Genomic DNA, 24,182 nt, shown 5'->3' with positions numbered 1-24,182 from the left:
CTCCCCCTCGCCGGTTCCTAAAGTCTGCTTTGCCAACGTCTCCCTCAGACAGGGCGACGGTATTGGAAGCCATTCACAAGCTGTTTGCTCAGCAGGTGATAGTCAAGGTACCCCTCCTACAACAGGGAAAGGGGTATTACTCCACGCTATTTGTGGTACCGAAGCCGGACGGCTCGGTAAGACCTATTCTAAATCTGAAATCTTTGAACCTGTACATACAAAAATTCAAGTTCAAGATGGAGTCACTCAGAGCAGTGATAGCGAATCTGGAAGAAGGGGACTTTATGGTGTCCCTGGACATAAAGGATGCTTACCTGCATGTCCCAATTTGCCCTTCACATCAAGGGTACCTCAGGTTCGTGGTGCAAAACTGTCATTATCAGTTTCAGACGCTGCCGTTTGGATTGTCCACGGCACCTCGGGTCTTTACCAAGGTAATGGCCGAAATGATGATTCTTCTGCGAAGAAGAGGCGTATTAATTATCCCTTACTTGGACGATCTCCTGATAAGGGCAAGGTCCAGAGAACAGCTGGAGGACGGAGTAGCACTAACCCAAGTAGTGCTGCAACAACACGGGTGGATTCTGAATTTTCCAAAATCTCAGTTGACCCCGACAACACGTCTGCTGTTCCTGGGAATGATTCTGGACACGGTTCAGAAAAATGTGTTTCTTCCGGAGGAGAAAGCCAGGGAGTTATCCGAACTTGTCAGGAACCTCCTAAAACCAGGGACAGTGTCTGTGCATCAATGCACAAGAGTCCTGGGAAAGATGGTGGCTTCTTACGAAGCGATTCCATTCGGCAGATTCCACGCACGAACTTTTCAGTGGGATCTGCTGGACAAATGGTCCGGATCGCATCTGCAGATGCATCAGCGGATAACCTTATCGCCACGGACAAGGGTGTCTCTTCTGTGGTGGTTGCAGAGTGCTCATCTGTTAGAGGGCCGCAGATTCGGCATACAGGACTGGGTCCTGGTGACCACGGATGCCAGTCTGAGAGGCTGGGGAGCGGTCACACAAGGAAGAAACTTCCAGGGAGTATGGTCAAGCCTGGAGATGTCTCTTCACATAAATATACTGGAGCTAAGAGCGATTTACAATGCTCTAAGTCTGGCAAAACCCCTGCTTCAGGGTCAGCCGGTGTTGATCCAGTCGGACAACATCACGGCAGTCGCCCACGTAAACAGACAGGGCGGCACAAGAAGCAGGACAGCAATGGCAGAAGCTGCAAGGATTCTTCGCTGGGCGGAAGATCATGTGATAGCACTGTCAGCAGTATTCATTCCGGGAGTGGACAACTGGGAAGCAGACTTCCTCAGCAGACACGATCTACACCCGGGAGAGTGGGGACTTCATACATTAGTCTTCCACATGATTGTGAACCGTTGGGAAAAACCAATGGTGGATATGATGGCGTCTCGCCTCAACAAAAAACTGGACAGGTATTGCGCCAGGTCAAGAGATCCTCAGGCAATAGCTGTGGACGCTCTGGTAACACCGTGGGTGTTCCAGTCAGTGTATGTGTTCCCTCCTCTGCCTCTCATACCAAAAGTACTGAGAATTATACGGCAAAAGGGAGTAAGAACGATACTAGTGGCTCCGGATTGGCCAAGAAGAACTTGGTACCCGGAACTTCAAGAGATGCTCACGGAGGATCCGTGGCCTCTACCTCTAAGACGGGACCTGCTTCAGCAGGGACCGTGTCTATTCTAAGACTTACCGCGGCTGCGTTTGACGGCATGGCGGTTGAACGCCGAATTCTAAAGGAAAAAGGCATTCCGGAAGAGGTCATTCCTACACTGGTAAAAGCCAGGAAGGAGGTGACTGCACAACATTATCACCGCATTTGGAGAAAATATGTTGCGTGGTGTGAGGCCAGGAAGGCCCCCACGGAGGAATTTCAACTGGGTCGATTCCTACATTTCCTGCAAACAGGATTGTCTATGGGCCTCAAATTGGGGTCCATTAAGGTTCAAATTTCGGCCCTGTCGATTTTCTTCCAGAAAGAATTGGCTTCAGTTCCTGAAGTCCAGACTTTTGTAAAAGGAGTACTACATATACAGCCCCCGGTTGTGCCCCCAGTGGCACCGTGGGATCTTAATGTAGTCTTGGATTTTCTCAAATCCCATTGGTTTGAGCCGCTCAAATCGGTGGAGCTGAAGTATCTTACATGGAAAGTAACCATGCTACTGGCCCTGGCTTCAGCCAGGAGAGTATCAGAATTGGCGGCTTTATCATATAAGAGCCCATATCTGATTTTCCATACGGACAGGGCAGAACTGCGGACGCGTCCTCATTTTCTGCCTAAGGTGGTGTCAGCGTTTCACCTGAACCAGCCTATTGTGGTGCCTGCGGCTACTAACGAGTTGGAGGATTCCAAGTTGTTGGACGTGGTCCGGGCATTGAAAATATATATTTCAAGAACGGCGGGAGTCAGAAAGTCTGACTCACTGCTTATATTGTATGCACCCAACAAGATGGGTGCTCCTGCTTCTAAGCAGACGATTGCTCGTTGGATTTGTAGCACAATTCAACTTGCACATTCTGTGGCAGGCTTGCCACAACCTAAATCTGTCAAGGCCCATTCCACAAGGAAAGTGGGCTCATCCTGGGCGGCTGCCCGGGGAGTCTCGGCATTACAACTCTGCCGAGCTGCTACTTGGTCAGGGGCAAACACGTTTGCAAAATTCTACAAATTTGATACCCTGGCTGAGGAGGACCTTGAGTTCTCTCATTCGGTGCTGCAGAGTCGTCCGCACTCTCCCGCCCGTTTGGGAGCTTTGGTATAATCCCCATGGTCCTGACGGAGTCCCCAGCATCCACTTAGGACGTTAGAGAAAATAAGAATTTACTTACCGATAATTCTATTTCTCGTAGTCCGTAGTGGATGCTGGGCGCCCATCCCAAGTGCGGATTGTCTGCAATACTTGTACATAGTTATTGTTACAAAAAAAAATCGGGTTATTTGTTGTGAGCCGTCTGTTCAGAGGCTCCTACGTTTGTCATACTGTTAACTGGGTTCAGATCACAAGTTATACGGTGTGATTGGTGTGGCTGGTATGAGTCTTACCCGGGGTTCAATATCCTTCCTTATTGTGTACGCTCGTCCGGGCACAGTATCCTAACTGAGGCTTGGAGGAGGGTCATAGGGGGAGAAGCCAGTACACACCACCTAATCCTAAAGCTTTATTTTTGTGCCCTGTCTCCTGCGGAGCCGCTATTCCCCATGGTCCTGACGGAGTCCCCAGCATCCACTACGGACTACGAGAAATAGAATTATCGGTAAGTAAATTCTTATTTTTAGCTATAAGACAAGTTTTGAACATTTCCGAGACTACAACACCGGAGTCGCCAGTTACTATGTTATTTGGTAGAAAACACTGTTCTTCGGTCAAGTATTCTTTTTCAAAGAAGCTGGATGATCAGCTGACTGAGGCTTGAAAAAACCCAGACAAGCGATTTTAGATGCCCAAAAGATTCGTTAGTGTTTATCCGTTTCCATCGGCTATGACAGATAAAAGGGAGCAGTCACCTTGAGTGGACTCCTCTCTCTCAAGGTTGTCATAGAAAACTGCATTACTTGTTCCGGGAGCAACTTCTTTGAAAGACTATTCTGACAGGAAGTTGGACACCATGTTGAAGTCCATCTATTCGGCCGCTGGGGTTGCACTTAGATCAACCTCTGTGATTTCCTGGGTGAACAAGGCAGTGGAGCATTGGGCCACTAAGTTGATTAAAGATTTACTAGAGGGGGTTTCTTTTAGAAGACATAGTTATCCAAGCGGAACACATTAAAGAATCAACTATGTACTTGGGAGAAGCGGCTAGAGATATCGGACAAGTTAACTCGAGGATCTCAGCAGCAACTATTGCAGCCAGAAGAGCCCTTTGGCTGAGGTCATGGCAAGTAGACACGGAGTCAAAAAGAGCGGCAGAGGCAGTTTTCAGGTGACATTCTTTTTGGAAAAGAACTAGACACGTTAATTCTACAAGCTATGGGTGGTAAATCTACATTCTTACCGACCCTTCCAACACTGTCTAAACGCTCTTATACTGGAACCTCATTTCGATCCTTTCGTTCCACTCTACCTTATAGAGGAAGCGGAAGAGCTACACCCTTGCGAGGTAGAGGTCGTGGCAAGCAACCAATCGCTGCTCGTCAAGACCCAAAGCCTACAGAAAAGAACGTGGCATGACTGTCTCCCTTCCCACCGGGGCTCGGGTACGGTGGGAGCGCGGCTTCAAAATTTTCAGGATATCTGGTTCAGAATATCCGACAATGCGTGGATTCGCAACATCATCTCAAGGGTACAAGTTAGATTTCAAAGTTTTACCGCCAAATAAATATTTTACCACAAGTCTTCCCATCCTTCTTGGACAAACGTTTAACCCTTCAAGGTGCAATATGAACCTTAGTAGAATCAGCTGTGCTAATGGCGGTACCACGGAGTCAACGGAAAAGGGGTTACTATTCCAATCTTTTCATAGTTCCAAAACCAGACAATACGGTAAGACCCATCCTGAACCTGAAATCATTAAATCAGTTTCTGTTTTATTACCGGTTCAAGATGGAGTCGCTCAACTCAGTGATTTCGAGCCTGGAACCCAAGGAATTTTATTATCTCTAGCCATCAAATCTCCACATTTTGATTTGGGAACCTCACCAAGCAGTTCTCAGGTTCGCGATTCAACAGGATAATTTTCAGTTCAGAGCCTTACCATTCGGACTGTCCACGGCACCCAGATTGTTTACTAAGGTCATGTCAGTGATGATTGCTCACCTCAGATCATTGGGAATCACAATAATACCATACCTAGACGACCTCCTCCTCAAGGCTCCATCCGATCTCATTCTCCAGGAGCATGCTCTATTAACATACAATGTGTTGGTAGAACATGGATGGATAATCAATTTTCAGAAATCCAACCTTCAGCTGTCGCAGCATCTCCAGTTTCTCGTTGTGATCCTGGACACCAATGTACAGAGTTTTTCTGCCACAAGACAAAGCTCTGAGTAAACAGAAACTGGTCCAGGCTTTTCTCAAGCCACGACAGGTATCAGTCCATTTATGCATTCGTCTGCTTGGGAAGATGGTAGCTGCTTTTGAAACTCTGGAGTTTGGACACTCATTCACGTCCTTTCCAGCCGGACCTGTTACATCAATAGTCTGGATCGCATCCAAACGTTCAACAGTTAGTCTAACTCCGGAGACGTAACTTTAGGTGGATCCAGCTGCACAATCTCACTGCGGGCAGGTGGTTCGGTGTGTGGGACTGGACGCTCCTCACGACTGATACCAGCCTCAGGGGATGGGGCGCGGTTGTGTTGGACTCCCATCTTCAGGGCCACTGCTCTTATGGGCCAATCGCTGTTGCCAATAAATGTATTGGAACTGAGAGCGATCTACAATGCGCTGGTACAAGCCACCTACTTTCTTCGATCCAAGGCAGTAAAAGTTCAATCGGACAACGCAACTGCTGTAGCGTACGTAAACAAACAAGGCGGAACTCAGTCGCCAGGCAATGCGAGAGGTGTCTCACATTCTCCAATGGACAGAACGCAATGCAGTATTTCTCTTGGCGGTATTCATTCCAGAAGTGGACAATTGGGAAGCAGACTACCTCAGCCGTCAGGACCTACATTCGGAAGAATAGGCACTTCACCCGGAGGTGTTCAACGATCTGTTACAACACTTGGGGTGTCCAGACGTGGATTTCATGGCATCCCGTCTCAATTATCCGCTTCAAAGATACATCTCCAGATCCCGAGATCCTCAAGCGTAAGCTGTTTACGCTCTGGCCATACCTTGGCCCTACGACTTAGTTTACGGTTCCCTCCATTGTCTCAAATTCTCAAGTGAATCAAACGGGAGTCAATGACGGTGATCCTGGTGGCACCATATTGGCCTCGGAGGGCTTGGTAATCAGACCTGCACTTTCTTCTAACGGACGATCCTTGACCTCTTCCTCTGCGTCCGGATCTACTCCAACAAAGGACTTTCATGCATCCAAATTTACCACGGCTTCGTTTAATGGGATTGCTATTGAGGCAGACATCCTGAAAAAAAAAGGAATTCTGGAATGTGTGATCCCCACAATGTTGCGGGCACAAAAAACGGTTACGGCAGCCTATTACCATTGCATCTGGTGATCGTATATAGCTTGGTGTGATCGAAGAGGATTTCCATCAGATTCTTTTAGTCTCTCACGGTTCTTAGTGTTTCTTCAAACAGTATTGGATTCCGGACTTCGTCTAGGATCCCTTAAGGTTCAGGTCTCTGCTTTATCTTTTTTTTTTTCCCCCAGAAACGTCTAGCACTCCTGGCGGATGTGCAAACCTTTCTACAAGGGTTTCTACGGGTACAACCTCCATTTGTTCCACCTACAGCTACCTGGGATTTTAAATCTGGTGCTGGAATTTCTACAGTCAACCTGTTTTGAACCTTTGGAAGAAGCTGACCTTATCTTACTTGGAAAACTGCTTTTTGGCTAGCCATAGCTTCAGCCCGGATGGTTTCTGAATTAAGTGCCTTGTCTTGCAGGCCCCCCCCCCCCCTTTTTTTTTTTTTTCACCCTGATCAGGCGGAGTTGAGATCACGATTCTTTCCTTCCCAAGGTTGTCTGCTTTTCACATCAGTCAGCCTATTGTGTTTCCATCTTTGCAGGACGATTCTGGGACACCTTGTCTGGATGTAGTGCGGACCTTGAAGATTTACGTAGAGCCGACTGCTCCTTTCAGGAAGTCTGATGCTTTATTCGTGCTTTATGATGACCCTCATCGCGGGTGGCCTGCTACTAAGCAGACCCTGGCCCGCTGGATTAAGTTGACTGCCTATCTCCAACAGTCTAGGCGACCGCCAGTATCCATTGCTGCCCACTCTATGCGTTCAGTTGGGTCTTCGTGGGCCACTAGTAGGGGGGCTACCATGTCTCAACTCTGTCGTGCAACCACTTGGTCCAGTATTCATACATGTGCTAAATTCTACAAGTTTGATACTTTTGCGGCTTCGTCTTCACGGTTTGGCTGTCTTGTTTTGTAAGGTCCCCAGTGATCTCCTGCCCAGGGGGGAAATTTTGGGATGTCCCCACAGTCTTGAAGTTGTGCCAGTGTCCCCTAGTGGCTGACAGAAAAAGGAGGATTTTGGTACTTACCAATAAATCCCTTATTCGGAAGCCTTAGGGGATACTGGCTGCCCGCCCGTCGCTGTACTCTTGCCTTCCTTGTTCTGTTTTGTTTAATTCTTCTTATGCGCTCTTCCCTCGTCTAGTTTCTGTTCTCTTGTTCCCGTCTCCTGTCGGCTAATTCATAACTGGGGAATAGAGGGGGAGGACCCTATTCACTTCTTAGATTATTTAAAGTGCCAGCTCCCTGTAAGCCACCATCACCCCCACAGTCTTGAAGTTGTGCCAGTGTCCCCTATGGCTTCCGAAAAAGGGATTTATTGGTAAGTACCAAAATCCTCATTTCTTGAGTAGCTTTTAAAAAGTAATTGCTTTACCTTAAATGGGGGTAGTCTTTGCAGATCTGCATTTACTATGTAACCTTCCTTCAGCAGAGCTGCTTGACTTTTGTTTTTGTACATTTTTGGTTACTGAATTAAAAATATCATAGTGTAGGTTATAAACTCAGATTTTGTTCCTTAGATAGCTGTGTTCTGAACCAACCCTTTCAATAGAAAAAAAAAAAACAATTGAATTCACATTTTCATGCAACCCTTTGTAGGACTAAGTTGCAGCTGGTTTTATTTGGGGAACAATGTAGGATGCCTTTTACATGCAGCTTTTTTAGTATTCTCTACTCCATACTTTCCATTTTTGTATTGCATGAACAGATGTTTGGGAGACGTATATGTCCCTCTTGTGCCTGATAACAATGAAGCGTCCTCTGAATAGATTGTTTTACATTTTCTTTCACTTTTTCCCCAAATCTCACAGCTGTGCAGTGTTTGTCACCATTACTTTCTGATTTTTGTTAATCTTGGTTTCTCTTCCACAGATGATGTTATGCTGTTTTTAAAAATGTATGATCCAAAAAGCCGAAGTTTAAATTACTGTGGACATATCTACACCCCCATTTCCTGTAAAATACGTAAGTCTCTTGCAACTTAGACTTCCAGGTGAATTCAATTGTGGACAAATCTATTTGCCATCCCAAATCAGTGTGGCTGTCGCCACGCTTTAAGGCAGCAGGATTTCGCACAAAAGTGTTCACTACCCCATAGGGTAGGGTTGAGAGAAGAGCTGCCATTGCCAGCGTTTAACCATCACAGCAATTTGCTCCCTTTGCCCTCAATTGAATTGCGCCCCAGCTAAATGTTTTGAGAAATTGTTGGTTCTGTATTACTAACTCACCCCATTTCCCTACAGGTGACCTACTGCCAGTTATGTGCGAGAGAGCTGGGTTTCCGCAAGGAACTAATCTTATCCTCTATGAGGTAAAACTAAATAAACATTCTTTTCATCTGCAGTGTAACTCAATAGTTTTTGGTTTTTCATAGTGGTTTTTTTTTCTTCTTACTTTTAAAATGCATTTACTATTCATTAACATAAATAGTTTATTTGACATATCCTTTGCTGCCATGGGCTGATTGTGGTCGTTGTTTAAAGAATAACACGGGGCACACAACTGTTTGGTTTCCCAGTACAAATTAGCTGGCTCATAGACAATACTTAGGATTTGGTCACGCACTAGCCCCCTCTGCTTACTTCACAGATGGTTACTGGCAACTACAAAGTTCAGGAAGAATATATGGCTCCTGCCATTTGACCATTGGAAGCAATGGACTAGTAAGCAGACAATCAGCTGTTCCTGGCTGGAAGTATTGTATAAGTAGTAAGCAGGGGTTTTGTGTGTGTGTTTTTTTTTTTTTTTAATGTCCCCTTCACTCCTGAACTCACAGCTTTATTAGCCAATGACTGGTTATTCCATTTCTGTATAAATAGTAGCTGGTGATCAGAGTAGGAAAGATGCTAAAGCAGCAGGGGGGATGTGATGGGGTGTAGAGAAGATATTTCAGCAGTGGTGGCAATGCTTGCTCACAAAAATAGCCTTTGTATGTTGCTTGCTTCAGGTCTATTTATTTCCTTCTCTCTCCTCTTCCTCTGCATTGGAGATACACAGCAGAAAGAATTCTGCACCCTTTGATCTCAATTCATAGAAAAACAAACATTACACAAAGTGAGCCTTAGGGCTCTTTTCCCCCACACTTATGCTGATCTAGTAGGAGGTGGATGTTGGTTATTCTAGGTCTAGGAGATGGCAAGCGTGTGATGTAGCCCGCCAGATAGTACTCTCCCATCATGTCACTTGCACACATCAAAGCTGTGCAGCCCTGCTGTACATAGTAATTTGTAAATATACGGGGTGAGTCAACAACACCCCCACCCCACCCCCACACCACACACACAGATTTTAAAGGTTAAGAAAAAGGCAAGGTAAATGCTATTCATACTTTTTAGCACATAATCTAAAGGTGCATGGAGTACATTTTTTATTTATTTTTTTAAAATTGGTTTTGAATGTATCAGTATTTCTTGGCGTATTGTAGCCTTCAGTTTATTAATGGTTCCTTGTCAGTGTTTGTAGAACTCAACTTTCAGATGTCCCCATTGGCTGTTTAGAGGCCTTTCATGAAGCTAATGAGTATTGTGTTCTTCCCAGTAATGAAATTTCGGGTGGTTGTTGAGGCCAGATTAATGAAAGTGAGCTTTGTCAAGAAATTGCATCGGTAACGCCGGAGATGACCCGCCACGTGATGCAAAACTTCAGAAATTGACTATAAATGGACGCAATCCGGGCGATATCATATTCAAAACCAACTGACAATAAACAGTATTCCATGCACTCTTACATTATGTACTACATTTTGCAGCGGGGTACACTGGTATTCCACAGGGAAAAACATCAGGGTGTAGAGTTGGATCTTGATCCGAGGCACCAAAAGGTTAAAAACTTTGACTGTTCCCAGGATGCACTGCACTTCCTCCTCTATATAACCCCTCCTCCGTGCATAGGAGCTCAGTTTTAAAGTTGGTGCTGCATAGCAGGTCACTAACCGGAGAGGGCTGCGTTAGGCAGCCCTGAAGAATTGAAGAAGAAATCTTTTTGAAGACCGAGCAGCAGCACTTATGTCATGCTGTGCTGCGGCTCTATCACCTCCCCTCTGTGGCGCTGTATACTCCCGTGGCTTGGTTCCCGGGTACTTACAGCGGAGGCGCACCGGTATCTTGGCACACTGCCGCTGCTCATCTCCAAGATTGCGTGGCTGCAGGACATGGGGAGGAGGTAAGAGGGTCCCTGAGGTGCGACCCGCCGGGTTGAAATCGCGGTCTCTAGGAGATGGACCGCGCGGCTGGCGTTGACACTGTACGGCTCAGGGACCCCACTATATTCACCAGGGCTATAGGAGTACAGGTTACTTTTTATACAGGCTCCTTTTATACCGGTGGTGAAGTCCAGCAAAAGGGGGTAGAGTGCTTACCTGTAACCCCTCACCCCAGCTCCGGGCGCCATCTCCCGCAGATGTTCCCGCCCTGGAGCTGCTTTCACTTTCTCCCTCAACTTACGGCTAAGACCAGGCGCCATTTCTACTTCAGGGCTGCTCTCCACGGGATTGCTGGGTGCTGTCTCCTCTGTATAGCCGCCTGTCACAGCGCCGTGCTTATACAGACACGAGTATTCTACATGTCATATAGACAGCGTTAGTTAAGAAATGAGTGTGCTTCTAACAGAATAGGTGGTGCAATTATTCTGTGATATACATCCCAGTATTTCTGTGCATTGTTATCTCTGCATATATATATCTGCTATTATATGTAAATTGCCTTTCCAGTGCAGTATTATTGTTGTGTACATTACTCCTGCATTGTGTTTGTGACTGAGTGGGCCATATGGGTTCTGTGTGTGCTCTCGTTTTATGTGTATCACACCCTTGCTATCACTATATTCTCAGCCCTGTGAGGATAAGTGTGTCAGGGTCCACATTTGTGTGTATGTGTGTGTGTAAATTTTTTTTTTTTTTCTTCTCTATAGTGCTACACAGTCTATACATCTCAGTGTATTTTGGCACATAAATCAGGGGATTACGGTATTCCTATTGTTTCGCTATATTGTACTGTGTGCCCCACGGCTACATTCCTCATAATGTCTGCCACACATGGACGCTCGTGCATCAGGCAGTGCTGCTCCCACGGATTTACTGGGGATGTGGGTGCTGGGTCCCTTACCTCTCCCACTCCACCTGTGGCCCTCGTGGCCAACCAAGAGCCACCCTGGGCTGCTTTCTCTTGTATGTTAAATACTTTGGTAACACGTCTTACTTCCCCTGTGAGACTTCCTGTGCCATTGCAGCCACAACTTGTCCCTGTAGCTAATCCACCTTGGGCAGACACACTATCTAACCAGATACAGATTTTGAATAATTCCTTGGTTAAAGAGAAGTCTACAGCTCAGCCCTCTGGGGCTAAGGGGCCCTCTAAGCGTCTGGTTTCCTCCTCTCAATCCACTCATGTTTCAGTTACTTCTTCTGATGAAGATGGGACCTATACTGATCCGTCTGATTCTGACTCTGCGGCCTCTGATGGGGAGCATGTACCTCAGGTTGATGTCCCTGAATTAGTGCTAGCTATCAAAATTTTTTTCCAGATTGATGAAGCTGATCCCACTACTGCATCAAAAAAGCCTGATAAATTCAAGCGTCAGAAAGTGGCAAAAGTAGTTTTTCCTCACTGACCTTTTAATTGACATGCGTCAAGAGGCTTGGGTCTCCCCAGGAAAGAAGTTTTCCCTATCCAAGAAGATGTTGGCTCGTTTTCCTATCCATGCGGAGTTGACAAGTGGGAAACTCCACCACCGGTTGACTCTCATGTCGCCCGGTTTGTGGTTTCCTCTTCTCTGCCTGTCACCACTGTAACCTCCCTGAAGGAACCGACAGATAAGCGTGTGGAGGGATGCCTGAAGTGTATTTATTCCCTAACTTGGGCAATTCACAGGCCCACTATTGCGGCCTCCTGGGCTGCAAAAGCTATTGATGTGTGGGTCCAGGTATTGGAGGAGGAGCTATCTCAGGATATTTCTGACATTGCCAAACAGTGTCTGTCTTATATTAACACCACCTCCCATTATATTGAAGAGGCGTCTTCTGAGGCAGGTATTCTGGCGTCCAAAGTGTTCACTGCGTCTATTTTGGCTCGCTGGATTCTATGATTGCGGTCCTGGAAGGTGGACCTAGACTCCAAGAAGATTCTGGAGGTGTTCCCTTTTAAGGGTGACATCCTATTTGGAGAAGATCTTAATAAGATCGCGACGGACTTAGCCTCTGCTAAGTCTTTGTGCCTTCCTCATACTACTCCTCCTGCTCCGAAAGCTTAAAGTACTACTTTTCGTTCCTTTCGGACTTCAGATAAATCAAAGGGTCACGGGTACTCGAGCAAGCCTCGTACTTCCAAGGCCGGTAAGCCCAAATCTAAACAATCCTGCGCTGCCTGTTGGCCTGCTTTTAAACAGGACAAGCCTGCAGCATGACGGGGCGGGCCTACCCCTGGGGGACCCCGACTCCTGCAGTTCACCCAGGTCTGATTAAGGACCACTTCAGACACGTGGATGCAGGAAGTTGTCTCTCACGGGTACGCAGTCTCTTTCAAGAGAGGTCTCCCTCGCCAGTTCTGCGCAACGGTCATCCCATCGGACTCGTTGAAGGTGCAAGCTCTACACTTGGTTGTCCAATCCCTCCTGGAGACAGGAGTGGTGGTGCCGGTGCCTCTCTCTCAAAAAGGGACGGGCTACTACTCGACCCTGTTTCTAGAACCAAAACCCAATGGGTCTTTCCGGCCTATTCTCAACCTCAAGTCACTGAACAAGTTTTTGAGAGTTTCCAAGTTCTGTATGGAAACACTGCGCTCCATTGTATTGGCCATGGAACCTGGGGACTACATGGTATCCCTGGATATACAGGATGCTTACCTGCATATTCCTATTGCCATTTCACATCAGCAATATCTCCGGTTTGCTATTGGCAACCTCCATTATCAATTCAGGGCTCTGCCGTTTGGACTGACCATGGCCCCTTGGATTTTCACCAAGGTCATGGCCGTGATGACAGCTAATCTTCCCTGTCAGCAGGGAATCGGGATCCTGCCGTATCTAGATGACCTGCTGATCCTGGCAAGCTCCCAAGATTGTCGTCCTTAGCCACTTCCAACATTTCAATTCCTCACAGCCCACGGGTGGCTGGTCAATTGGAAAAAGTCCTCCCTGGTCCCTGCATGGCGCATAGTGCACCTGGGGGCTCTACTGGATACACACAGCCAGAGGCTGTTTGTCTCCAGAGAAGGTCCTGAGGCTTCAGGACAGGATCAGATACTTCCTCTCTCGCCCAAAAGTGTCCATTCAGTCGGCGATGCAAGTACTAGGCCTGATGGTGTCGACTTTCAACATGGTGGAGTTTGCTCAATTCCATTCTCGTCCTCTCCAACGGTTAATCCTATCCAAGTGGGATGGTCTGCCTCAGCGGATCAGGTCTCATATGATGGTCCTGACTCTGGAGGTCCACTTTCCTCTGTTTTGGTGGCTCCAGGATCAACAGTTGAGCAGGGGCCATCCCTTCTAAATTCCCAACTGGGTCCTCTTGACAACGGACGCCAGTCTGGGGGCTGGGGCGCGGTGTTCAAGCAACACACTCTCTCTCCAGGGTCGCTGGACCAAGGAGGAGTCTCTCCTCCCCATCAACATTCTGGAACTGCGGGCAGTGTTCAATGGGTTGACACTAGCCCTGCCTCTATTAAGGAACAGGCCTGTTCAAGTACAGATGGACAACACCGCGATGGCGTACATAAATCATCAAGGCGGCACTCTAAGCTGACAAGCAATGAGGGAGGTGTCCAAAATTCTTAAATGGGTCGGAACGCCATCTGCCAGCAATATCGGCAGTGTTCATTCTGGGTGTTCTCACCTGGGAAGCGGATTTCCTCAGTCATCAGGATGTACACACCGGAGAGTGGAGCCTTCATCCGGAGGTTTTTCAACTCCTAGTGGACAAGTGTAGCCTACCAGATGTAGACCTGATGGCGTCTTGACACAATCACAAGGTTCCGGTCTTCGGATCAAGGACAAGGGATCCTCAAGCAGAGTCTGTGGACACACTAGCAATTCCATGGAACTTTTGTCTGCCATACGTGTTCCCTCCGGTGTCACTCCTGCCCAGGGTTCTGCGGAAGTTCAAGCAAGAAGGAATACTACTTTTAGTCGCTCCAGCGTGGCCCAGACGGCATTGGTTCTCAGACCTGCAGGGTCTCTCGATAGAGCATCCTCTTCTACTTTAACGCCCAGACCACCTCATTCAGCGCCCTTGTGTCTACCCAGACTGGCTTTGACGGCATGGCTCTTTAAGCGTCACTCCTAAGGGCCAAAGGGTTCTCTGAGGCGGTCATCCAAACTATGCTGGAGGCCCGTAAACTGGCTTTGGCTCGGATTTACTATAGGGTCTTGAACTCTTACTTCACCTGGTGTGCTGCTAAGAAATACGATGTTTACAAGTTCAGAACCTCATGGCTTCTGGCCTTTCTGCAACAGGGCCTGGACTTGGGCCTTCAGAGAAAAATTGCGTCTATTCCTGACATTCATACATTCACTTAGGAAGGTTGTATCCGCAGAACACCCTATATGTCCCTCCTGTGGCTCCATGGGATCTGTCCGTTGTCCTTGACGTCTTGCAAGGGTCTCCCTTTGAGCCTCTTGATTCTGTAGACCTGAAATGGCTTACTATTAAGGTCCTGTTCCTGTTGGCTATTGCCTCTGCTAGGAGGTTGTCGGACTTAGGCGCTTTGTCCTGTCATCTGCCCTTCCTGATATTTCATTGTGACCGGGCAGTTCTCCGTACTCGCCCTGGTTATCTGCCTAAGGTGGTGTCGTCGTTCCACCTTAACCAAGAGATTGTGGTTCCGGCCTTCATCTCTCATGGTTTGTCTTCCAAAGAAAGGTCTTTTGGATGTGGTACGGGCAGTTTTTAGCCTGTTGGTGCCTCGGATCAAGATTCAACTCAACACCTCAATGTTATTCCCTGTGGAATCCAGTGTACCTCGCAGAAAGAGATTTAACAATGTTAACTCTCCTTTTGAATAGCATTTACTGTGCCTTTTTTGTTCTTTAAAATCAGGGAGGTTTTTTTTTTTTTTTATCCAGGTAAACACGATTCACCACCAGTTTTAACCCAGTTAATGAAATGAGCAGCTAACCACTATAACTATGAACATGATGAATTTAACCTACTTGTAATTAAAGATGTGCGGTGGGCACTTTTCGTGTTTTGGATCTGGAACCTCTCTCGTGTTTTGGATGTGGATTGGTTTTGCCAAAACCTCCCTTTCGGGTTTTGGAGCTGGATGATTTTGGAAAAAACATAAAAACGGCTAAAATCACAGAATTTGGGGGTACTTTTGGTCCCACAGTATTATTGATCTCAATAACATTCATTTTCACTCATTTCTGAACACCTCACAATATTGTTTTTAGGCCAATAGGTTGCACCGAGGTCATTGGGTCGCTTAGCTTAAGGTTGGGTACACACTAGTATAGGGGTGGGCAAAATACGGCCCGCGGGCCGGATGCGGCCCGCAAACCGATCCTGCCCGGCCCACTGCCTCCCACCAGCGAGCAATGACAAGCGGCCCGACCGGCTGAGCTGCTTGTCATTGCTCTGCACTGCAGTACCTCCAAGCTGCCAGCGGCGCCTCTCTCCCCTGCTGCTGCGTTGTAGCAGCCTCCTCCAGAGTCCCCAGTGACAACGGCTGTGTTCAGCCGAGAAGGGGGTGGGGCTATGTGCCGATGAGGGGGTGGGGCTACACGGGACCTCAGGGGGCGGAGCTACACGGGACAAGAGCCAGGCTGCTACAGATCCATCCTTCCTGCCACTGCCAGCCAGATCAGTAAGTTAATGGGAAAAGTGAAAGAAAGCGTGTGTCTGTGTGAGGTCACCTCCCCGTGTTCTGTCGCTTTCAACCCCACCATGTTCTGTCACCATGTCACCCCCCCCCCCCCCCCCCGTGTTCTGTCACTGTCACCCCCACCGTGTTCTGTCACCCCCCCCCTCCCCGTGTTCTTTCACTGTGTCACACCCCCCGTGTTCTGTCACCGTGTCACACATCCGTGTTCTGTCACTGTTACCCCCACCGTGTTCTGTCACTGTGTCACCCCTCCCCCCGTGTCCTGTCACCCCCCTCCCCGTGTTCTGTCACCGTGTCACCCCCACCATGTTCTGTCACTGTCACCCCCCCACCGTGTTCTTTCACTGTGTCACACCCACCATGTTCTGGCACTGTCACCCCCCCTCCCCGTGTTCTTTCACTGTGTCACACCCCCTGTGTTCTGTCGCCGTGTCACACATCCGTGTTCTGTCACTGTCACCCCCCCCTCCCCGTGTTCTGTCACTGTCACCCCCGCCGTTTTCTGTCACGGTCACACACCCGTGTTCTGTCTCTGTCACCGTGTCACACACCCCCCCCCCCCATGTTCTGTCACCGTGTCACCCCCACCGTGTTCTGTCACCGTGTCGCACCTTTCCCCAGGGGCCATAAGACACTGGATAATTTGCTTGCTGCACAATAATTATCCTAAATAAAATGTTAATGTGTAAAAAGGCTCTCTACCTGCCGTAATGTGTGTAAAAGGGGCTCTACCTGCCGTAATGTGTGTAAGTGGCGCAATTTGAATAATGGAGACTATTGTGCAGCCTAATATGAATCTGTATTATTTTTTGCCCACACCCCTTCCACATGAAACCACGTCCCTATATTTTTGGCAAGTGGGGCGAGCTGCTATTTTGTATGTGGCCCTCGGATACTGACAGGAAATGTCAAGTGGCCCCTCAGCTGAAATAATTGCCCACCCCTGCACTAGTAGATATATCTGCAGATCAATTGATCTGCAGATATATCTATGGACGGATCGGGCAGTGTGCTGTGCATACACACTGCCCGATCCATCGGGGAGTGACGGCATGAACTGGGCAGGCGTGTACACTGTCAATCACCGCCGGCCGCCGCAGCATGTGTACGGGCGGTCGACCGTACAGAAAGCTTTAGGATCACCTGGTGTGCACTGGCTCCTCCCCCTATGACCCTCCTCCAAGCCTCAGTTAGATTTCTGTGCCCGACGAGAAGGGTGCACACTAGGGGCTCTCCTGAGCTCTTTGTGAAAGTTTTAGTTTAGGTTTATTATTTTCAGTGAGACCTGCTGGCAACAGGCTCACTGCATCGAGGGACTAAGGGGAGAAGAAGCGAACTCACCTGCGTGCAGAGTGGATTGGGCTTCTTAGGCTACTGGACATTAGCTCCAGAGGGACGATCACAGGTTCAGCCTGGATGGGTCACCGGAGCCGCGCCGCCGTCCCCCTTACAAAGCCAGAAGAGCGAAGAGGTCCGGAAAAATCGGCGGCAGAAGACGATCCTGTCTTCAGATAAGGTAGCGCACAGCACCGCAGCTGTGCGCCATTGCTCTAAGCACACTTCACACTCCGGTCACTGAGGGTGCAGGGCGCTGGGGGGGGCAGCGCCCTGAGACGCAATAAATCGATAAAAAAACCTTATATGGCTAAAATAAATGCATCACATATAACTCCTGGGCTATATGGATGCATTTAACCCCTGCCAAAACATACAGAAAAAGGATGATAAGGACGCCGAGAAAGGGGCGGAGCCTATCTCCTCAGCACACTGGCGCCATTTTCCCTCACAGCTCAGTTGGAGGGAAGCTCCCTGGCTCTCCCCTGCAGTCACTACACTACAGAAAGGGGTTAAAAAAGAGAGGGGGGCACAAATTAGGCGCAGTATATAACAATACAGCAGCTATAAAGGGAAAAACACTTATATAAGGTTATCCCTGTATATATATAGCGCTCTGGTGTGTGCTGGCAAACTCTCCCTCTGTCTCCCCAAAGGGCTAGTGGGGTCCTGTCCTCTATCAGAGCATTCCCTGTGTGTGTGCTGTGTGTCGGTACGTTGGTGTCGACATGTATGAGGAGAAAAATGATAAGGAGACGGAGTAGAGTGTCTGAAATTGTGTTGTCACCCCCTAGGGGGTCGACACCTGAGTGGATGTACTGTTGAAATTGCGTGACAGTGTCAGCTTTGTATAAAAGACAGTGGTTGACATGAGACAGCCGGCTACTCAGCTTGTGCATGTCCAGACGTCTCATACAGGGGCCCTAAAGCGCCCGTTACCTCAGATACAGACGCCGACAGGGGTACTGACTCCTGTGTCGACGGTGAAGAGACGACCGTGATTTCCAATAGGGCCACACATTGCATGATTGAGGCAATGGAAAAAGTTTACACTTTTCTGATAATATGAATACCACCAAAAAAAAGGGGTATTATGTTTGGTGAGGAAAAACTTCCTGTAGTTTTCCTGAATCTGAGAAATAAAATGAGGTGTGTGATGATGCGTGGGTTTCCCCCCGATAACAATTGATATTTTCTAAAAAGTTATTGGCAGTATACCTTTTCCCGCCAGAGGTTAGGGTGCGTTGGGAAACACCCCCTAGGGTGGATAAAGCGCTCACACGCTTGTAAAAACAAGGGCTCTACCCTCTCCTGAGATGGCCGCCCTTAAGGATCCTGCTGATAGAAAGCAGGAGCGTATCCTAAAATGTATTTACACACATACTGGTGTTATACTGCGACCAGCAATCGCCTCAGCCTGGATGTGCAGTGCTGGGTTGGCGTGGTCGGATTCCCTGACTGGAAATATGATATCCTAGATAAGGACAGAATATTATTGCCTATAGAGCAATTAAAAGATGCATTTCTATATATGCAGGATGCACAGCGGAATATTTGCCGACTGGCATCAAGTATAAGTGCGTTGTCCAATTATTCCAGTAAAGTGGTCAGGTGATGCGGATTCCAAACGGCATTTGGAAGTATTGCCTTAAAAGAGGGGATGTACCCCAGGTCGCCTCTCAAAATAAGACGCCGTATTATCAGGCGCAGTCCTGGTTGGCAAGCGGACAAAAGGGTTCCTCTTTTCTGCTCGTGACAGAGGGAGAGGAAAATGGCTGCAGAGATCAGCCAGTTCCAAGGAACAGAAACCCTTTTCCGCCGCTGCCAAGCCCTCAGTATGACGCTAGGGCTTTACAAATTCAGGCACGGTGGGGTCCCGTTCTCAATTAATTTCAGTGCGCAGTGGGCTCACTCGCAAGTAGACCCCTGGATCCTTCAGATAATATTTCAGGGGTACAAATTGGAATTCGAGACGTATTCCCCTCGCCGTTTCCAAAAGTCTGTTTTACCGACGTCTCCCGCTGACAGGGAGGCAGTTTTGGAAGCCATTCACAAGCTGTATTCCCAGCAGGTGATAATCAAGGTACCCCTCCTGCAACAGGGAACGGGGTATTATTCCACACTATTGTGGTACCGAAGCCAGACGGCTCGGTGAGACCGATTTTAAAATCTAAAATCTTTGAACACTTGCATACAGAGGTTCAAATTCAAAATTGAGTCACTCAGAGCAGTGATTGCAAACCTGGAAGAAGGGGACTACATGATGTCTCGGGACATCAAGGAGGCTTACCTTCATGTCAAAATTTACCCTTCTCACCAAGGGTATTTCAGGTTATGGTACAGAACTGTATCAGTTCGGACGCTGCCGTAGGGATGGTCCACGGCACCCCGGGTCTTTACTGAAGTAATGACCGAAATGATGATATTCCTTCGAAGGAAGGGAATTTTAGTTATCCTTTACTTGGACGATTCCCTGATAAGGGTAAGATCCAGGGAACAGTTGGAGATCGGTGTAGCACTATATCAGGTAGTGTTGCGGCAGCACGATTGGATTTTCAATATTCCAAAAATCGCAGCTGGTTCCGACGACTTGTCTTCTGTTCCTAGGGATGATTCTGGACATAGTCCAGAAAGAAGGTGCTTCTCCCGGAGGAGAAAGCCAGGGAGTTATCCGAGCTAGTCAGGAACCTCCTAAAACCGAACCAAGTCTCAGTGCATCAATGCACAAGGGTTCTGGGTAAAAATGGTGGCTTCCTACGAAGCAATCCCATTCGGCAGATTCCACGCACAGTGGAACCTTCTGGACAAATGGTCCGGGTCGCATCTTCAGATGCTTCAGCGGATAACCCTGTCACCAGGGACAAGGGTATCCCTCCTGTGGTGGTTGCAGAGTGCTCATCTTCTAGAGGGCCGCAGATTCGGCATTCGGGACTGGGTCCTGGTGGCCACGGATGCCAGCCTGCGAGGCTGGGGAGCAGTCACACAGGGAAGGAATTTCCAGGGCTTATGGTCAAGCCTGGAGACATCTCTTCATAAAAACATTCTGGAACTAAGGGCCATTTACAATGCCCTAAGTCAAGCGAAACCCCTGCTTCAGGGTCAGGCGGTATTGATCCAATCGGACAACATCACGTCAGTCGCCCACGTAAACAGACAGGGCGGCACGAGAAGCAGGAGGGCAATGGCAGAAGCTGCAAGGATTTTCGCTGGGCGGAAAATCATGTGATAGCACTGTCAGCAGTGTTCATTCCGGGAGTGGACAACTGGGAAGCAGACACGACCTTCACCCGGGAGAGTGGGGACTTCACCCAGAAGTCTTCCACCTGATTGTAAACCGTTGGGAAAAACAAAAGATGGACATAATGGCGTCCCGTCTAAACAAAAAACTAGACAGATATTGCGCCAGGTCAAGGGACCCTCAGGCAATAGCGGTGGACGCTCTGGTAACACCGTGGGTGTACCAGTCAGTGTATGGGTTCCCTCCTCTGCCCCTCATACCAAAAGTACTGAGAATCATAAGAAGGAGAGGAGTAAGAACTATACTCGTGGTTCCGGATTGGCCAAGAAGGACTTGGTATCCGGAACTTCAAGAGATGCTCACGGACGAACCGTGGCCTCTACCTCTAAGAAAGGACCTGCTCCAGCAAGGGCCTTGTCTGTTCCAAGACTTACCGCGGCTGCGTTTGACGGCATGGCGGTTGAACGCCGGATCCTGAAGATCCCTACCCTGGTCAAGGCCAGGAAAGACGTAACCGCAAAACATTATCACCGCATTTGGCGAAAATATGTTGCGTGGGGTGAGGCCAAGAAGGCCCCTACAGAGGAATTTCAACTGGGTCGTTTCCTCCATTTCCTGAAAACAGGACTGTCTATGGGCCTAAAATTAGGGTCCATTAAGGTTCAAATTTCGGCCCTGTCGATTTTCTTCCAAAAAGAACTGGCTTCAGTGCCTGAAGTTCAGACATTTGTAAAAGGGGTACTGCATATACAGTCTCCTTTTGTGCCTCCAGTGGCACCTTGGGGATCTCAATGTTGTGTTGAGTTTTCCTAAAGTCACATTGGTTTGAACCACTCACCACTGTGGACTTAAAATATCTCACATGGAAGTGACGAGTTAGCCCTGGTTTCAGCCAGGCGGGTGTCAGAATTGGCGGCTTTATCATATAAAAGCCCTTACTTAATAGTTCATTCTGAAAGGACAGAATTGAGGACTCGTCCTCAAATTTTCTACCTAAGGTGGTTTCTGCATTTCACATGAACCAACCTATTGTGGTACCTGCGGCTACTAAGGACTTGGAGGATTCCAAGTTGCTTGACGTGGTCAGGACCCTGAAAATACATGTTTCCAGGACGGCTGGAGTCAGAAAATCTGACTCGCTGTTTATCCTGTATGCACCCAACAAACTGGGTGCTTCTGCTTCTAAGCAGACGATTGCTCGTTGGATTTGTAGTACAATTCAGCTTGCACATTCTGTGGCAGGCCTGCCACAGCCAAAAATCTTAAAATGCCCACTCCACAAGGAAGGTGGGCTCATCTTGGGCAGCTGCCCGAGGGGTCTCGGCTTTACAACTTTGCCGAGCAGTTACTTGGTCAGGAGCAAATACGTTTGTAAAATTCTACAAATTTGATATCTTGACTGAGGAGGACCTGGAGTTCTCTCATTCGGTGCTGCAGAGTCATCCGCACTCTCCCGCCCGTTTGGGAGCTTTGGTATAATCCCCATGGTCCTTACGGAGTTCCCAGCATCCACTAGGACGTCAGAGAAAATAAGAATTTACTTACCGATAATTCTATTTCTCGTAGTCCGTAGTGGATGCTGGGCGCCCATCCCAAGTGCGGATTGTCTGCAATACTGGTACATAATTATTGTTACCAAAAAAATTCGGGTTATTGTTGTAGTGAGCCATCTTTTCTAGAGGCTCCTCTATTATCATGCTGTTAACTGGGTTCAGATCACAAGTTGTACAGTGTGATTGGTGTGGCTGGTATGAGTCTTACCCGGGATTCAAAATCCTTCCTTATTGTGTACGCTCGTCCGGGCACAGTATCCTAACTGAGGCTTGGAGGAGGGTCATAGGGGGAGGAGCCAGTGCACACCAGGTGATCCTAAAGCTTTCTTTAGATGTGCCCTGTCTCCTGCGGAGCCGCTATTCCCCATGGTCCTTACGGAGTTCCCAGCATCCACTACGGACTACGAGAAATAGAATTATCGGTAAGTAAATTCTTATATATATATATATATATATATATATATATATATATTTACAATATCATAAGAAGTTGTTGGCATACATTTGGCCAAAGATACGGGCCTGCCCACCAACGTTCGTGTCATCTCTTGACGGACTAGTCCCTAACACTCTGGGGTTCACGTCTGGGGTGCAGGGAACCCCCTAAACAACCCAATCAAAGTAAAACCCAAGATATCACACTAATGAAAGATAGCAGTGGAGTGTTAGAGTTCGGGTGTATGTAAACAGCTACTTAAGGTGCATACACACTGAGCTATTTTTCCCCCTGCCCAGCGATGTCAGCGGGGGTAAGCTGCTTTCCATAGCAGGAGATATGGAAAGCCGTTCATCCCGCCGTTCATCTGCTGGTAATACAGCAGATGAACGGCGGCCTACGGCAACGAAGCGGGGATGCGCATCAGTGCTCATCGCTGGGGCATACACACTTGGGGGTTTTGAGCTGAAAGCAGTTCAAAACACCAAAAGTGAGCTGCTTTCAGCTCAAAATCACCCAGTGTGTATGGGCTTTTAGTGTAAAGTGTTACAAGAATAAAAAATGTGTGAAAAGATACATGGATAAAAAAACAGTGATCTAAAATGTGAATACAGGTATAAGTGTTAAGTGGTGATGCCCTGAAGTGGCCCAGCAGAACAGCTCAGGGGACCCCATACCCCAAGCTTCACTGCAAAAAACTGACACTATATAAATATAAAAAGCACTTTTGGTTATGCCTGTTTCGATGTGCTGCCAGATGCTAGTTCCTGCTTAAAAACAGTTCAGTCTAGAGCTACTCCCCCCTGACTTAATTAGCACCTCAGCCAATTTGATTTAACCTTTTGTGCTGAGCCATTGATATCTTTAAAACCTGGACTGTTGGGGATCTAATTTTTATTCTTTTTTTTTTGTAGGAAGTTAAACCGAATTTAACTGAGCGCATTCAAGATTATGATGTGTCCCTTGATAAAGCTCTAGATGAGCTTATGGATGGTGACATTATAGTATTCCAAAAGTGAGTATATTTCCTCCATTTATTGCCAAACAACTTTACTGGCTGATCTGTTCTGTATATTGATGCTAAATGTATGTCTTGTTTTTGTTCACCAGTAGTACTCGGTGTTCGCAAGAACGCGCTATAGCGCGTATTTTACCCCGAAACGGAGGATAAGGACTCACTTTTTAATAATGGGAGGGTCCCCGGGGACGCGCTCCGCTGGGTTGCACTCTGGCGCTTGCTCTGACGTTACTTGTCAGACGTGCACGTCAGGCTGCTGCTGGGCGGGAGGACGCAGAGAGTACCACACTCCCGCTGAGAGGAGCGAGGGACTGCACAATCATGCCGCAGACCACGGGAAGCCGCAGCGCGGCTCTCCGGGGAGGGAGGAGGTTCGAGAGAGCCGGAGTCTGTGTCAGAGCAGGAGCCGCCGCCGGGTGACATTACTTGGCAGTGAATGAAGTTTGCCGGACCCGCCACCAGGGGACAGCTCCCTGCAGTGCAGAAATTAAGGATGCAGTTGGGGCGCTGGGATAGTGGGGAAGGAGTGTGCGGTGCTGGAGTCGGTGTGCAGGGCCATGCAGAAACAGCAGCATGCCAATGCTCCCTTCACAGTGTCTGCCACTTCTCCAGCCCAGTGTCCCCCAGCATTACTGACCCTGCCAGCAGAGCGTTTCCCCCT

General features: G+C 48.1%; 1 protein-coding gene across 3 annotated transcripts in view; it reads left to right on the top strand.

Moving 5' to 3' along the window:
• The window catches only part of USP7 (ubiquitin specific peptidase 7), a 309,008-nt gene that overhangs the window by 216,353 nt on the left and 68,473 nt on the right, over nt 1-24,182 (top strand). For all 3 annotated transcript variants that reach the window (XM_063934275.1, XM_063934274.1, XM_063934273.1), the window contains 3 exons: nt 7,999-8,091; nt 8,370-8,437; nt 23,418-23,518. In XM_063934275.1, the coding sequence (XP_063790345.1) occupies nt 7,999-8,091; nt 8,370-8,437; nt 23,418-23,518 (262 nt within the window). The remainder of the gene's footprint in view (nt 1-7,998; nt 8,092-8,369; nt 8,438-23,417; nt 23,519-24,182) is intronic.

The sequence above is a fragment of the Pseudophryne corroboree genome, chromosome 7, assembly GCF_028390025.1.
Source record: "Pseudophryne corroboree isolate aPseCor3 chromosome 7, aPseCor3.hap2, whole genome shotgun sequence".
Lineage (NCBI taxonomy): Eukaryota > Metazoa > Chordata > Amphibia > Anura > Myobatrachidae > Pseudophryne > Pseudophryne corroboree.
This window is presented reverse-complemented; position numbering and strand designations above follow the sequence as displayed.